The 16475-nt window shown below is 45.0% G+C and overlaps 1 protein-coding gene across 3 annotated transcripts in view; it reads right to left on the bottom strand.

Annotated features, from left to right (window-relative positions):
- The window catches only part of FYN (FYN proto-oncogene, Src family tyrosine kinase), a 211467-nt gene that overhangs the window by 48231 nt on the left and 146761 nt on the right, over nt 1–16475 (bottom strand). For all 3 annotated transcript variants that reach the window (XM_082634123.1, XM_082634122.1, XM_082634121.1), the window contains 2 exons: nt 6673–6930; nt 2830–2926 (listed from right to left, as the gene is read on the bottom strand). In XM_082634123.1, the coding sequence (XP_082490249.1) occupies nt 2830–2926; nt 6673–6919 (344 nt within the window). In that variant the 5' untranslated portion in view covers nt 6920–6930. The remainder of the gene's footprint in view (nt 1–2829; nt 2927–6672; nt 6931–16475) is intronic.

Raw genomic sequence — 16475 nt, 5'->3', positions numbered from 1 at the left:
GTCCAAATTCCCTACACTGAGCCCCTACACCAGGTCCATGAAGGACCTCCCATCCCCATGGTGGGAAGCAGTGCCGTCGGCTCCGGGCATGGGCACACGTGCATTATCACATGGTTTATGCTGCACTGTGACACACAAAAGCCAGCCCTGTGGCCTCCAGTTCCTGCCTCTTGACAGGGAAAGGAGCAGGCGGACCCACACTAGGAGGTGTGGCAGCTGCCCCAGGGAGAACACAGCCCTGTCCCTCCCTCTCTTTCAAGGGATGAGAGCCAGGGGCTGGGAGAGGCACCGGCAGGGGCAAGGAGACACATGCCATCTGGTTCTGTACTATTGCTTTGTTTTTCTTTCATGATTTTCTCTTCCCTGTTATTACCCTTGACTTCAGGATATTGGGCTTGTTACGAAAACCCTATTTCCACGCCATAACCTTGAAAAGGGGCATTTAAATGGCACGTAGAGAAATTCCACTGGCAAGAAGGAATAACATTAAAGGGATAAAAAGCCTTTGTAATACTGTCTTCTAACAGAACAGGGTCAGAGGTTCAAAAGCCTTCTGTAAACATTAATGGCCATGCACGCAAATCATGAAATACAGATTGAGGCAGGTCGGGTCTTCCTCGAATGTTTCTCCAAAATTCCAATCGGAGGCCACTCTGGATCCTATCCAGATTAACAAAGGAAGAAGTCACAAATTTGGTTTGGGCAAGGACTGGCTTTCCAAGTGCCCTGCAACCCAACGTGTAAATCCATGTGCAGTGTGGAGAAAACCTAAGAAAAGCCATGTATGGTACCTCCTACTATTCCTTAATTCTTGCCTTTTAGAAGTTACAAACTGATTGAAAAGTTCTAACCAACCTTGGCATTTAGGAAATACTGCATAAAATTGGGAGGGGAAGGAGGGTGTATTTCGGAATTCAAAGTTAGTAGACTCTGACAAGAAGCATTCATCTGAGCATCAAATTAACAATAAGGAATCATAAATTGGAAAAGATCAAAGCCAAATCCCCCCTCCCCCATTTCCCTTCAAACCTTCATGTAACTCCAATAGTTCAGTCCCCTCTGATGTGGGCCTTTCCAACACTGAACCTGACACTTCACTCAGGATGCCATCCCCGCATCTGACCCTTGGCTTTGCCACCTGCTAGCTCCGTGCACCCAGGGAGCTCCCTAACCTGAGCCTCTGGCTCCTCCTATGTCAAAAGATGACTATGAGACACACCTCAGACAGTTGCTGTGGAGAGCAAATGAGAACCTTTGCAGCTTAGCACATGGCTGGCACATAAGGAGCCTTCAATAAATGGCAGCTCTTTACTATGCTTAAAATAATTCCTTTGGCTACAGGAGGAGGGCTCATGGGGGGCAGGTAATGTTCTTTTTGATCTGGGTACGTGTTGCACAGGCATGTTTGGTTTGTGTAAATTCCACAAATGGTACACTTTTAAAAAACTGTGGTAAAATATGTATAACATAAATGTACCACTTTAACTGTTAAGTTAAGCGGCCTTACTGTGCGAGCACCACCCTGCACACTGTTGATCCGTGCACTTGACCATATGCATTTAAATAAAAAGTTAAAAAAATCCCACCCACCCCCCTGTTCATGATGACAATAATATATTTAAAAATAACCCTGTAACTACGGAGACAGTGCCTTCTGATGTCTGGAAGAGTCACTGTCCTATTACGGGATGAATTCCATCCTTGCCCTTGAAAGGTGGTCCTGAGAGTTGGGGGCATCCTAGGGAAGGGGTGGGTTCTACAAGGAGGCAGTTTTCAGGGCCTGAGGCAGTTCCCTGTTCTAAGGACCACTCCTCTTTCCTGGGATGGGTGGGGTGAGCAGGGCTGCCTCTCACCTGCCCTTGGAAAAGCTGAAGAGCCAGACTTCGGGCCCTTCCACCACCATGAAATCCAGTTTGCTCAGAGAGCAGAGGGCAGGGTAACCAGACCTAGCAGCACTGGAGAACTTCGTGGTGGGCCCTCAGCCTCCAAGTGGCATTCTTTCCCAGCCACTGGGGGGCGCTCACGAGGGAAACTTGAGGTGTTGGGGAGAGGGCCTGACTTGCACACATGGGACACCACCATTTTCTTTGGAGCCTGGATTTTTCTGGAGGGCCCCCAACTGTGCACACTGCCTTAACCCAACAGACATAATATTTAAAAACTATAGGGAAATCTGACCCATATTTACTCTCCCTAAAGGAAGTATTAAATGGAGGATTTGAAAAATGAGTGATTCTCACCCTTGACATTTCCCCATTGCCTGCTTAACTGCTGTTTCTACTGGCCACATTGAAAAGGCATGCTTGTAGTCATTCTCGAGTGGGCAAAATCACTTCTCCTTCCATCTTACAAAGATTTCAGTCACTTGCAAATTTTCATTATGGAAAATTGCCTCCACAGGCTTCACCAATGGGAATATTTAGCAGTTTTGAAAATGGAACTTGTTGCCAGCCTTACATGAGGCTAGGGCAACATGTGAAATTTGAAGAAAATCTCCGGGCAAAGAGAGGCTAATGTGGCTAGGCCAGCCTCCTGCCAATCATCTGAAACTGGCGAGGCTGGTACTTTTACAACCTTTAAACCAAAACCATCGACTCTCATCAGCTTCTATGATATCTTCCAAAAAGCTCCCTGGACATACAGCGCCATAAAATACTGCACTGGTTCATCAACTCTTCTTTCCTCAAGTTAAGTTGCTGAGAATTAATGAATTGATTAGTAAGTGTTCTCTTAGCATTTCAGAGACCTGAAAAGGTGCAGACTGCTAGCACAAGAATTGTTGCCCAGTCTGAAAGGAATGCATGCTTCCCTCTCCCTCTCCAAACTTACGAGCTGTTCAATATTTGAAATTTTTCTCCTTTGTGAAAACTCAGGTCATCTTCCGTCCGTGCTTCATAATCGTAAAGGGCCACAAACAGGGTCACTCCTGACAAAAACAAAATCAAAACGGGAGAGATTATTACACCAGGGGAAATTAATGCCAAGAAATTAAATCTTCACTAAAACCTCATTCTCAAAATTTACCTCTAATCAGTACTGATAACATGACACAGTGTTGTAATTGTGTGAAACTAGAGTCACAAGCTGAATTTATGTCTTGGTCTTTGTAGGGGAAGCATTATTTGATCCAACTAAAACCCAGAGTTGAAGGACTTCTCTCTGTACACTTGGAATGAGTCCTTGGGAAGAGATGGATATTGATATCACGGCCACAACCAAGGGGCAGCAGCAACATTATACTTCAGATTTGCAGGGCTCTGCAGCAATGACAGACGCTCTTTACCCCACACGTTCTCCTCCGTGCAGGAGCCCGCATCAGGTCTGGGTAAAATGGACTACGCTTTCCCTCGGCATAACAGGACACGGAATGTAACAGGAAACTGCTTCTGCAGCCCGGGCACTGAGAAGACCCTCTCCGTACATATTCACCCCATCAGAGGATGTCTTGCCCTTGGCACCTGCCAAGGCCATCAGGACTCCCTCTCTCTGGCTCTCCTTCCACCATGGACTCACCCCTCCCCGCATGACTTGTCCTCACTCTTCCTCACCTGGCTGACGTGCCACAGAGGCCTTTCCTGCCTTGCAGTGGTTTGCCATCAACACTGAAGAACGTCCAGTGTTGCATTTGGCCTAGATCTCTGCCTACCATGTGGAGGAAGTCCTAAGCCAGCCCGCAGGGGTTTTCACCTCCTGGTGTTCAGGCCCTTGTGCAATCCCCTCCCTCTGAGTGTGGCTGAACCCAGTGACTTGCTTCTAACCAACAGAACATGGCAAAGGTGATGGGATGTCCCATGAATGATTACGCTTCAACTTCAAAAGACGGTGACCTCTGTCTTCCGAGCAGACTCTCTGGATTGCCGCTTTGGCTTGATCACTCTGATGAAGCAAACTGCCATGCTGGCGAGGCCCACACGACAAAGAACTGAGGGTGGCCTCTGGCCAACAGCCAACGAGGAGCTGGGTCCTGCCAACACGCCGTGAACTTGGCAGCAGCAGACCCTTCTCTGATGGACGGCGAGAGGACCACAGCCCAGCCAACACACCTTGACTGCAGCCTGTGAGAGACTCTGAAATAGAGTCTGAGTTGTTGCTAGATTTCTGACCCACAGAAACTGTGGGACAGTAAATGTGCATCCTTTTAAAGCTGCAAAGTTTTGTGATAATTTGTTACGCAGCAACTGATAACAACTACATCCCATTTCTCTGCTCTCTGGATTCTCATTTTGATTTCCACACACCCCGAAGTGCCTAATGTGGCCTGAAGAATGCACACCATGGGTTCTGAGTTTCACCAAACTGCCGTTTTGCTGTGTTGGTAGTTCCAAGGGAACAGATGTGCCGGGGACTATTCAAGAACTGGAGGGAGAGAGGGGGCTTGACTGTCCACCCCATCCCAAGTGGGACTTCCTGCAGGAGGGATGGCACGCAGAAGGTCTGACCATGCAAAGCAGCAGGTCTCATTTGACAAAATGCAAAACGTTTCAAAGATTTCTTTGAACAATTAGAAAGGAGACTGGCTTAAAACAGAGCCTGTAAGGCCATGCCTATCCTCATTTAACACTCGGTTAACAGATTCCCTTCAGTTCAGAATTTAAAAACAATCCTAAGCTCCACCGTGTGGAAGACAAGGCACAGGAGGATGATACTTCCACTTGCCCACTGTCTCCCTGCATCACTCACTGGGTGTTTTTATCTTCTAGGGATGGAGGGAAGAGTCAAAGGAGGTCACAGGGATGCACAGACACTGTTCCTGGCCTTAAAGCACTGAAAGCAACGTTGAGGAGAAAGACAGGCATATATGATAAAGCCAAATAATTCAGGCAGAAAAGTCCACCCACATTTGCGAGTATTGTTTTAACTTTCACATCTCATAAGGGATCGGATGCCCTCTTATACTAACACTGTCCCTGACGGTGTTACAGACCCACACGTTCAAGGCAAGGAGCCCTCTCTAGTGCCTTTATGAATGATACCTGCAGACACAGGATTCATATCCAGCATTCACGAGTAAATGCACAAGGTCAGTGCCTGTGTCAGCAGAATTCAGAGTCCGGCTGGCAAAGCACTGGTCTTCTCCCAGCAGGCAAAAGGCACGTGTGCTGGGGGCATTTCTGGCTCCTTTTTTCCTCCAGCATCCTCCAGAGACAGACGTCCCTAGACCACCTGACGGCCTCTTTCCTTCCGCCCTCCATTCCAGGTGCCTCCCAGGAAGGCTGGAAGGATGAGTAAGTGTGCCCAGCCTTCAGTCACCCATGCAAGGCCTGCTTTAAAGGAAAAGCTAGATTCACCATAACATAAGGGTGAACATAAAATATTTTTTCTACCGAGCAGAGTGTGAAGTGTTGGCAGAACAGAAGTAGTTAATTGCCCAAAGCTCTGGGTCAGGTCCCCTTCATATAACTATACTGTCGCGTTGGGTGGAGAGGGAAGAAAACATCTGCTGAAGCCTCGGCAGTGCCAACTCCCAAGGTAAAAAGGCACAACGGGTTGTTATTTAAGACATCTGCTCCCAGATGAGCTGACAGCATAATGGTTGATGTATGTTTTTTAAAACTTTTGTAATAAACAGAACAATTTTGGAACATATAATGTCAAATATCTAGTTACCACGGTTCACATACTGGGAGAGGCTCTGGAAGACTAAGGATGCATGAGATAACTTACAAATATTTCAGAAAACATATGTCTGAGAACGTAGGCCAGATATTTTACAAAGTTATTAGCTAAGTCAGCAAATGCACATGGCAGTGAAACACAGCCTAGGGAAAGAGAAAGAAACCTAAAAGAAATATGAGAAGATTCCTTAAGGATACATAAGATTTGATTTTAAAATACAAAAGATACATGAAAATACTGGAGGGCTGATAAACTCTGCCATACTGAAGATGATGGGAGCATCAGAGAAGGAATCAATGAAGACAAATGGCCAAAAAATAATGTGGCCAAATGGCCTCACCAGCTGGGAAGCGACAGGCAGGCTGAAGGTTAGGCAGCTGAAAGGGCAGGTACTATCCTGTAAGTGCTCTTAACCGGTGGATGCGGGGAAGGAGTGCTTTCACATTTGGAGAACTCAAAACATCCATACTCAGATCCAGTCCTGGGACTTCTGATGTAAAAGACCTGGGATGGGGGCTCAGGCATCTATATTTTGAAAAAGCTGCCTAGTTATTCTGAGCCAGCCAGCCAAGGCTGAGAGCCACTGGCCTCAAGTGACTCAGCAGCAGGTTGTCTCTCGTAACCGTTGCAGGATTCTCACAGAGCAGCTACTGGAGTCCCCTGCACCACTGTTGCCAGCACCTAGATTTGTCCATCAACCTTCAGTATTTTTAACAGCCCCTTATCTAGTAGTGGCTAGGCAGAGAGTGATTAAAAACTTAAATGTTGGGCTTCCCTGGTGGCGCAGTGGTTGAGAGTCCGCCTGCCGATGCACGGGACACGGGTTCGTGCCCCGGTCCGGGAAGATCCCACATGCCGCGGAGTGGCTGGGCCCGTGAGCCATGGCCGCTGAGCCTGCGCATCCAGAGCCTGTGCTCTGCAACAGGAGAGGCCAGAGCAGAGAGGCCCGCGTACCGCAAAAAAAATAAATAAATAAAAAACTTAAATGTTGAATCCTCAGTCAAAGGAGCACAAACGTTCAACTGCCAAAAGATTTAAGAGCAGCTTAATCCTGACCTGTTCCTCCTCTCGTACGCAAGGTCCCAGTATGAGACGAAGAGTTCACACCCCCAAAGACGGTGAGTCCTTGGCCCCCGGCTGCGTGGAAGTTGTTGTAGTTTGGGATGGAGGTCACGCCGAAGCTGGGGTAGTGCTGAGGAGTGGGGTCTGTGCCATAGCGGTACCCGGAGCTCTGGTTCAGGCTGCCATCCCTCTCCTCCGTCAGTTTTGTTGCTTCTTTATCCTTACATTGCACACAGCCCATTATCTAAATTCCTGTTGAAAACAAACAAAAAGAGGCACATGAACTTGGATGTTCCCTAGTGGCTGGGTTGCTTGACTATTAAAGAGGAGTCATTTATAAAGCTCACTGTTGGGTATTTCAGGCCTAGAGGGGCATGAAAAGCAGTGGCTATGGTTGACGGCTGGAAGCAATGTCAGTGCCTTTCACTTGACAATCACATTTGTTCCCCATATGCTCCGGGCAATGGGATCAATACAGAGTGCAATATTCACCATGCAGCATTTTTCCTCGCATGAGGTCTGCACCCTTACACTGCTGTAATATCACACACCTGCCTAAAGACAGTCCAATACTACTAACTTATGCTTTTCTCTAGTTACCCTAAAAAGTAGTGTAAGCTTTCAAAAATGAGTGCATGCAATATTAGAATAAAAACTTCCATCATGGCAAAGGAAATCTAAAGAATAGGGTGCAGGAGTGTTGGACAAGCCAGAAGACAGCCCGTAAGTAGCTCACTGTACTTCTTCATTCCTGGGTACCCATTCTTCAGGCACACATTGGGTAAATTTTAAGCAATAAGATGATGGTAAGTATCAAAATTAAGAAATAATTACTGGATGAAAAAAATACAATTGACAGAAACTAAGAGGTCTGAGTATATTTGCAGGATGTCACAATAGCCTACAGTAACGAAATCATTTAAACCTGCTAATTAACTTTTCAAATTTCCATTAGCTTTTGACATCTTTCAGAAACATTTAAAAACTCATTCCCATGTTCTAGAATTAGTGGTGAATTCAAACTTGAGTCACTGTCACCCCAGCCTCCTTCAAACCAAACCTACTTCTTCTGCGCTGATCTCAGTAAATGGCACCACCAAGGTGTTCAAGTCAGAATCCTGAAGCATATCCTTACTGGTTCCTCTTTGCTTACTTTTCAATCTTCCTGTCTCACACTCTACTATCCAAACTTGCCTAACTTCTCAGTTCGTCAAAGGTTCTATTTTTCCCACTCACCTTTCGTCTTTGGAACATGGCTCTGAACACTGTTTGCCCCCTCCTCTTTGATACACAATATATCCTTCATGTCTCAGTCAAGACGCCACTTCCTCTGCAAAGCCGTCTCTGATTTCCCTGCCATCCCCCAGGCTGGGGTGGTGCTCTTCCTAAGTGCTCCCATGATATCTTGACTTCCCTCATTACGGCATCTATTGCGCCATATTAAAAATGGCCTGTCCACTTGTCTCATTGCTCAATAGACTGTGAGTTCCAGGAAAGCAGGGCTCTGTCCATTTCTGTCATAGCTATATTGCCAATGCCTGGCACATAGCACGTGCTCGATAAACAGCAATTGAATGAGTGAAGATTCTCTAGCCCACTGTTTCTCTTTCACCCTTTCTTTCTCTCTGCATGAAGGCCAACTCTTCTTCCAATAATTTTTATCAGCAGTGTGCCCTGTGTTTTGAATCTGTTGGCATGAGTGAGAAGTGAAGAAGATTCAAAAATGGAAGGTGAGTTGGTTAAATGACCCCACTTTGGACTGCAATGTCCCATAATACCCTGTCCAGCTGACAGCAGGGAGGTAAGACATGCAATAGATGTCCCTGCCAAAATTCTGAAAAGTGGCCCATTTGGGACCAGAGAACCAAATAAGAAATACATGACATCATGTGTAATTACATGTATTCACTGGGGAGAACACAGCTGGTACAGGATGGGAAGGGACTTGAGGAGGTGAAGGGAAATGAAAAGAGCCAGTTTCTCTATATATCTTGCAAACCAAAATGGGTTTGCCACATCAGATATGGAGACTCTTGGGAGGTACTGTTCAGAGCACTGCTTTCTTGCTGGCCGGGGTCATGGAAGCAATATCAGACTGTTTAAAGCCCTCTCACATTACATGTTTCAATAAATACTTACTGAATTTAATGTCGTTAGCTCAGAGTGGAAATGTTTGGAAACGAGCCGCCTGCTGCTTGAGCTGAGCTCACCAAATCTGGAACACATTTACGTGTAAATCATTCCAGATTAACTTACAGTGTACTGTGTCCAACATGCTCTCTAACTTACGGTAAATGAATATGATTTTAACAAGTTTCCAATAGGAAATGCAAAGTATCTCCAAGGCATGACTGACTGAAGGAGTTTCACCATTTGTTGTTGGTGTCGCTTCATAAGACTGGTAAATATCTTGCTCACTTTACATTAACTCTTCCCTGGCGGAACACTGTCCTGAGCATCTACAAAGGCCAACAGAAGACACGGCTTGTCCCAGGTACTCTTTTCAGGAATTTCACTGATCTGCTTTAGTTAGAGGATGTGAGACCTGAATCACAGAATCACATCATTTATGTCAGTGGTTCTCAGCTGGGGGTGACTTTGCTGTCCATGACCAAGGGACATATTTGGTTGTCACAGCTTGAGGGTAAGGGGTACTGCTGGCACCCGGTGGCAAGAGGCCAAGGATGCTGCTAAACATCCTACAATGAACAGGACAGCCTCTAACTACCAAGAATTACCTTGCCCCGAATGTAAATGTGTCAAGGTCAAGAAATCCTGATTTATGAAGAGGAAAAGCATTATAGCTATATCTTTGAAACAGTGTAAGTGCTGTTTCCCTTATATGCATGTGACTGCCTTCCTTAGGAGAATGGGCATGCTGGGAGAAAAAGGCAATTTAAAGAATTGACACAAAATGCTGTTTTTTTTTCTCTAGAAGTTTGTTCCTTGTGATAGAGGAAAGAATCTAAAACCAATGAGAACTCTCAGTACAAACTACTCTTCCAATTCCATCAAAACAAAACCCTACATCAGAAACTTACTGAAAACAGGACCCTACATCAAACTAAGAAAAAAATAATCTTTCAAAAATCTACTAAAAAAAGTATTACCACTGTAATAAATGCCTAACAGCTTTTATATAATTCTATGAAATAATGGAAGGAAACAAATAGTAAGCTCCTTGGAGGCAGCGATTATTTTTCAGTTTTTGTTCCATCATTGCATCTCCAGTGTCCAGAACAGTGCCTGGAACACAGTAGAAGCTCAATAAATATGTGTTAAATGATTAAATGCAAAAACCCCAAACTCTATCAGAATCATTTTGGAGAAAACAATTCTCTTTTATACCACTTCGTGTGTTTACAATTTTGAGTAAGGAATGTTTCTGCACAGATCTTGTGTACTCTCTTCACTTCATTGACAAACATGAAGAAAATGAAATAAATCAGTAAATGTGGGCTCGGTCATTAAAACTTAATCACAATGAAAATATTTGTATAAGGACTTGTGGTCTTCTTCCTCCCACTTGAGGTGGTCAGACTAACCATTTCCTGATGAAAGAATCAGAAGATGCTATATGAGTTGTACTCAGTGTGACTTCGGGCTCCTTGCCACGAAGCAAAGTTCTGAGCATTCGGGTTAAAATAAAAACATCCTTATTACGTACAGTTCTGTGGTGTGGCTTTTATGGCCTGTGCTGTGGGTCCATCATGAACATATAATGCACTAATACATTTGCTCAAGATCCGTGGGGCACTGGGAAACGCTGAATAATGCCACTTGAAAGTGGGGCCCTGGAGGTACTCTGATCAGTAAATCATACATCATGACCTCATGACCACCGTCCTCTGTGCTTTGCTATGCCTAGAAAAACTGATAAATAGCACTTTGACCAGCAGCATCCTGTTCTTGTGGTGAAGCCCCCTATTATCCAGTTCTTCTGTAAATGGAAGGGCTCTGTTTCTACTACGTAAGTAAAACCTGATTTACTTAAAATTTCCTTAATTTTCTCATATGTGACACAAGAGCATTAAGCAACTCGGGCAGAAATTGCCGAAGAGAGAATCATTCAAGGATTGCCAGGTCCCCTTCCTGTGAGCATGCATGATGGACGTCATCAATCATCACAGCACCTTCTGGTGCTACACCACGTGTGGCCTCAGAATCCTTCTTCACATAGCCCTTGAGTGGTTGACTGAAGCTGACGTGAAGGATGGAATCTATCTGTTACTCTGGGCATAGGCTACTTCGATCCAGAATGAGTCTGGTCGCACGTACATGCCCTCCACTGATGCCACAGACCCCAGTCTGGTCTGCTAGATGCACATGAAACACAGATATCCTCACATTTCCTCATAGGCCGATCATAAAGCAACATCTGTATGCCCAGGTTATAACATTGCAGGACTTGTGAGATTTCAGGTGTGTGAGAGAGCTAGGTATGAGAAAAGGAAAAAGGCCACTGGCAGTCTTCTGCAAAAGCAAATTACTTTCTCTTGAGACACATAAATGGGATGGCAGGAGGAGGAAGGTGAAACTGACAACAAATAACTTTAATCTCAGCAGTGTAAGCACGATGCCTCAGAAACCAGCCTAGGTGGGTGTGGAGAAGTGAAGAGCCCTCAAGTATAAGTGGTATCCTTGCTCCCAACAGCCCAGACTCTGGAGAGTGATGGTGAAGCCACACTGGCCTGTGCTCTGATGTGGCATGTTTCCTGGGGCTATCATTCACTATCCCTTTAGCTGGTCTCTGCTTTACCTGGGCAGGTATCACAATGAAAGGAAAAGAACGAGAAAGGGAACCAAACTAAGAACCTAGAAACCAAACACAAGCAACCCAGATGGGGACAGCTGGAAAAGTATTGAAAGCTGAACTGTAGATAGACTGCACAGTTTCACACACTTCTCTGGGAGAAAAGCAAAAACTGGCAGTTTAACGAGCAAATACCCTTTTCCAGGCAATAGTAATAGCATGAGGCAAAAGGATAATGTGGCAGAGACACATCAGAAATGCCTTGACTTCAGCACAGAAGATTCATGGCAGGGGACTCTTGATCCTTGTAAAACCAGAAATACCCACAAGAGTCAACCTGAGGTATTTTGCTATGTTCTCGATAAGGAAAACTAATCCCTTGAAAGTTTAGGGAAGGCTTTCCTTAAGTTTCCCCACATAACTACCAGAAGCAGGACATTTAGAGACAGAGGAGGGCCTCATTGGTAGCAATGGTAGTTGGGCCACAGCATCTGTCACCCCAATGTTATAGCATTCTCAGTCCTTTACAATGTGGCTTTTCTCTTTGTGGGACCTAGGTCCTGACACCCCACAGGGAGTGCGGGCAGTGCTGTCTCCTGGGGACAGCCAGGGCAGAGGTGCCAGGGATGACTGGAGAGAAAGCAGGCTGGACCCTCTTTGAAGCACAGACACTCCCCAAGGCCCTGAAGCAGGGAAAAGGTCGCACTGGGATGACATTTGAGAGATGTAAATACTTGAGGCACAGCATTGGTGCTGGGTCCAGCCAGTGGCCCCAGCTCAGCTATGAAAAAAGAGCACACAGGACTCTGCCAGTGAGGGAAAATGCTCTTTTTGCTGCCAACTGGAAGGAAGGTGTGAAGTACGTGCCTTGCTGAAAAGGTGGTGCGGTAGGCAGATCGCTAAGGTGTGCCCAAGATTCCCACCTCCAGTGGATAAGCCCTGGATAATCCCTGGAACTCGTGGATGACGGGATTATCGCTCCTGTGATTAGGTTATCTTCTTTGGCACAGTTGACTTTAACAGAAGAGGGATTATCCTAGATGGACCTGACCTCACGAGGTGAGCCCTTGAAAGGGATAGGCTCTTTCCGGAGGAGCAGGAGATTCAAAGTGTGAGAGGCATTCCTTGGGAGGGATAGTCTCCACTGCTGGCTTTGAAGACAGACGGGGGGCTATGTGGGTGGCCTCTAGGAGCTGAGAACAGCTCCCAGCTGGCAGAAAGCAAAGAAACAGAGACCTCAGTCCTACAACCACAAGGAAATGAGTTGGGTCAAGAACCCAAAGAAACCTGGAAAGGAATTCTTCCCTAGTCAAGCTTCCAGATGAGAACACTCTCAGTCAATACACTGAATTCAGCCTTGCGTAAGAGCCCAGCCACACTGTGCCCGGACCTGTGACTCAGAACTGTGAGCTGATAAATGGGTGTTGTTTAAGTCGCTAAGTTTGTCATAATTGGTTACACAACAATAGAAAACAAAAACATCTTTTTGTGGGATGGGGCACCATGGAGACGAAGGCTCCAATCTCAGCAGTGATGACCAATATCAAATGAAGGCTCACTGCAAGCCAGGCGCTGTGCTATGTACTGGAACATGTTGTCTCACTAAATGCTCATGACAGTCCCAAGACGTGGGATTTCTGTTTCCCCTCATTTTACAACGGAGGAACAGAGAGGTTTGGGAATTTGTTCACAGCTCAGTCAGGGGTGGAGATGGGATTTGGAGCCAGACAGACTGATTTCACGGCCAGCACGTGGCGCCTCTACACTAGCCTTGCCTCCTGCTCCATGGAATCCTGGCTAGTCCACACAAGGGTGTGGGCACGAGGGTAGGAGGTGTGGAGGGAGAGAGCTGTGGAGAAGACCCCTGACTCTGAAGAACCCAACCTCATGTGCATGACTAACGAAGGCCCTGATTTCAGGGACTGGGCCCCACTGCCTCACATTCACAGCCCACCCCCTAAGACAGTGGGTTCTGCAGGGGTGCTGGGACCACGCCAGGTGTGGTGAGTCACCAGCTTCCTTGATGTGGTTTGGCATCTTAATGAACGTTTAGCCAATGCCATTAAAGCAGCCCTTAGTTTCCTGATACTTCCTAGATGTGGTGGGGTATTTATATACACCACGAAGGAGTTAGCACTGGGTTCCTTGATGTAAAAGTGAGCTGTCCTACTGCACTGAAAACATGATGTGCTTTATATCATATAAACTTTCTGGAACACATTTACTGCATAAGCTGAGCTATACGTGTAATGCTTCCTCCAAGCACAAAAATAACATATTTCTACTCTTGGCGGAGCCCTGAGAGGAAGAGCCCCCCACAAACACAGGTGATAAAATATTATACCTTTGGGGTAAGAAGGCTGATGTAAAAGCAGGAGTATCTACAACGTAGACACTAGCCACATGCAACAATGGGAGAACCAGAGCCTATTTAAAAACCAAGTCAAAACATTGCTTCAGAAATAATAAGAAGTGGAGTTGGACCCATTTGATCATTTAAACATGGCTTTGCAAAGACTCTGTGGAGGGTGAGGAGGATGGACCTTGTTCCATACCGCACAGCAAGGGAACCGAACTAATAGAAATCACTCTTAAAATGTCCCATTACTTTAAGAAAAAGCCACATTCCTGGCACCTAGAATATTTGTTGGCTTCCACTCTCCGGCTTCTCCTGTTCAAATGACCCCCAGGCCGCAAGGCAGCAGCTCACACTCCGGCAGTTCTCTTTCCCTCTGTACAACTTTCCATTCCCCAATGCCCAGGGACCCACAAGCACCTAATAAAAAAGAAATGGAAGCATTGAACCCCAATGGTGAGATTTAACACTGCAGTCAACTAACTGCTGGAACCAGTCCCAAACCCAAGTGGGCAAATGAGGTTTTAATACCAAACTGTGGAGGTGCTCCAAAAGGAGCGAAGAACATTTTCTTCTTACATTCACTTCACTTTGGATGTCAAGGTTAAGAAAAGAGTGAAATGGTGATAAAAATAAAGATGTATTTTAACTGTCTATGCCAAACAAAGGGTTCAGAGAGAATTAGGGCACTGATTGTTCTTCAGGCCTTCCCCCACCCCTTTCTGGACCTTAGAAAAGTTCCTTGTGGTTAGCATTTAAAAATTTTGTCTATTTTTATTGAGATATAATTCATATTCCATAAAATCACCCTCTTAAAGTACACAGTTTAGTGGTTTTTAATATATTTGCAAAGGAAACCATTACCACTATCTAATTCCAGAACATTTTCATCACCCCAAAAGAAACCTGTACCCATTAAGCAGTTACTTCCCATCACATTCTCAGCCTAGCCCCTGGCAACCACGAATCTACTTTGTCTCCGTGGATTTGCCTATTCTGAGCATTTTATTTTTAACATCTTTATTGAGGTATAATTGCTTTACAATGGTGTGTTAGTTTCTGCTTTATAACAAAGTGAATCAGTTATACATATACATATGTCCCCATATCTCTTCCTTCTTGCGTCTCCCTCCCTCCCACCCTCCCTATCCCACCCCTCTAGGTGGTCACAAAGCACCGAGCTGATCTCCCTGTGCTATGCGGCTGCTTCCGACTAGCTATCCATTTTACGTTTGGTAGTGTACATATGTCCATGTCACTCTATCACTTTGTCCCGGCTTACCCTTCCCCCTCCCCATATCCCCAAGTCCATTCTCTAGTAGGTCTGGGTCTTTATTCTCGTCTTGCCCTAGGTTCTGCATGACCACTTTTTTTTTTTCAGATTCCATATATATGTCTTAGCATATGGTATTTGTTATTCTCTTTCTGACTTACTTCACTCTGTATGACAGCCTCTAGGTCCATACATCTCACTTCAAATAACTCTCTTTCGTTCCTTTTTATGGCTGAATAATATTCCATTGTATATATGTGCCACATCTTCTTTATCCATTCAACTGTCGATGGACACTTAGGTTGCTTCCATGTCCTGGCTATTGTAAACAGAGCTGCAATGAACATATTGGTACATGATTCTTTTTGAATTATGGTTTTCTCAGGGTATATGTCCAGTAGTGGGATTGCTGGGTCATATGGTAGTTCTATTTGTAGTTTTTTAAGGAACCTCCATACTGTTCTCCATAGTGGCTGTATCAATTCACATTCCCACCAACAGTGCAAGAGGGTTCCCTTTTCTCCACACCCTCTCCAGCATTTATTGTTTCTAGATTTTTGATGATGGCCATTCTGACTGGTGTGAGATGATATCTCAATGTAGTTTTGATTTGCATTTCTCTAATGATTAATGATCTTGAGCATTCTTTCATGTGTTTGTTGGCAATCTGTATATCTTCTTTGGAGAAATGTCTGTTTAGGTCTTCTGCCCATTTTTGGATTGGGTTGTTTGTTTTTTTGTTATTGAGCTGCATGAGCTGCTTGTATATTTTGGAGATTAATCCTTTGTCAGTTGCTTCGTTTGCAAATATTTTCTCCCATTCTGAGGTTGTCTTCTCATCTTGTTTAAGGTGTCCTTTGCTGTGCAACAGCTTTGAAGTTTCATTAGGTCCCATTTGTTTATTTTTGTTTTTATTTCCATTTCTCTAGGAGGTGGGTCAAAAAGGATCTTGCTGTGATTTATGTCATAGAGTGTTCTGCCTATGTTTTCCTCTAAGAGTTTTATAGTGTCTGGCCTTACATTTAGGTCTTTAATCCATTTTGAGTTTATTTTTGTGTATGGTGTTAGGGAGTGATCTAATCTCATACTTTTACATGTAGCTGTCCAGTTTTCCCAGCACCACTTATTGAAGAGGCTGTCTTTTCTCCACTGTATATTCTTGCTTCCTTTATCAAAGATAAGGTTACTATATGTGTGTGGGTTTATCACTGGGCTTTCTATCTTGTTCCATTGATTTATATTTCTGTTTTTGTGCCAGTACCATACTGTCTTGATTACTGTAGCTTTGTAGTATAGTATGAAGTCAGGGAGCCTGATTCCTCCAGCTCTGTTTTTCTTTCTCAAGACTGCTTTGGCTATTCGGGGTCTTTTGTGCTTCCATACAAATTGTGAAATTTTTTGTTCTAGTTCTGTGA

Source organism: Mesoplodon mirus, assembly GCF_964341445.2.
Source record: "Mesoplodon mirus genome assembly, chromosome: 10".
Classification (NCBI taxonomy): Eukaryota; Metazoa; Chordata; class Mammalia; order Artiodactyla; family Ziphiidae; genus Mesoplodon; species Mesoplodon mirus.
Note: the sequence above shows the minus strand (reverse complement) of the source record. Positions and strands in the feature narration are given on the sequence as shown.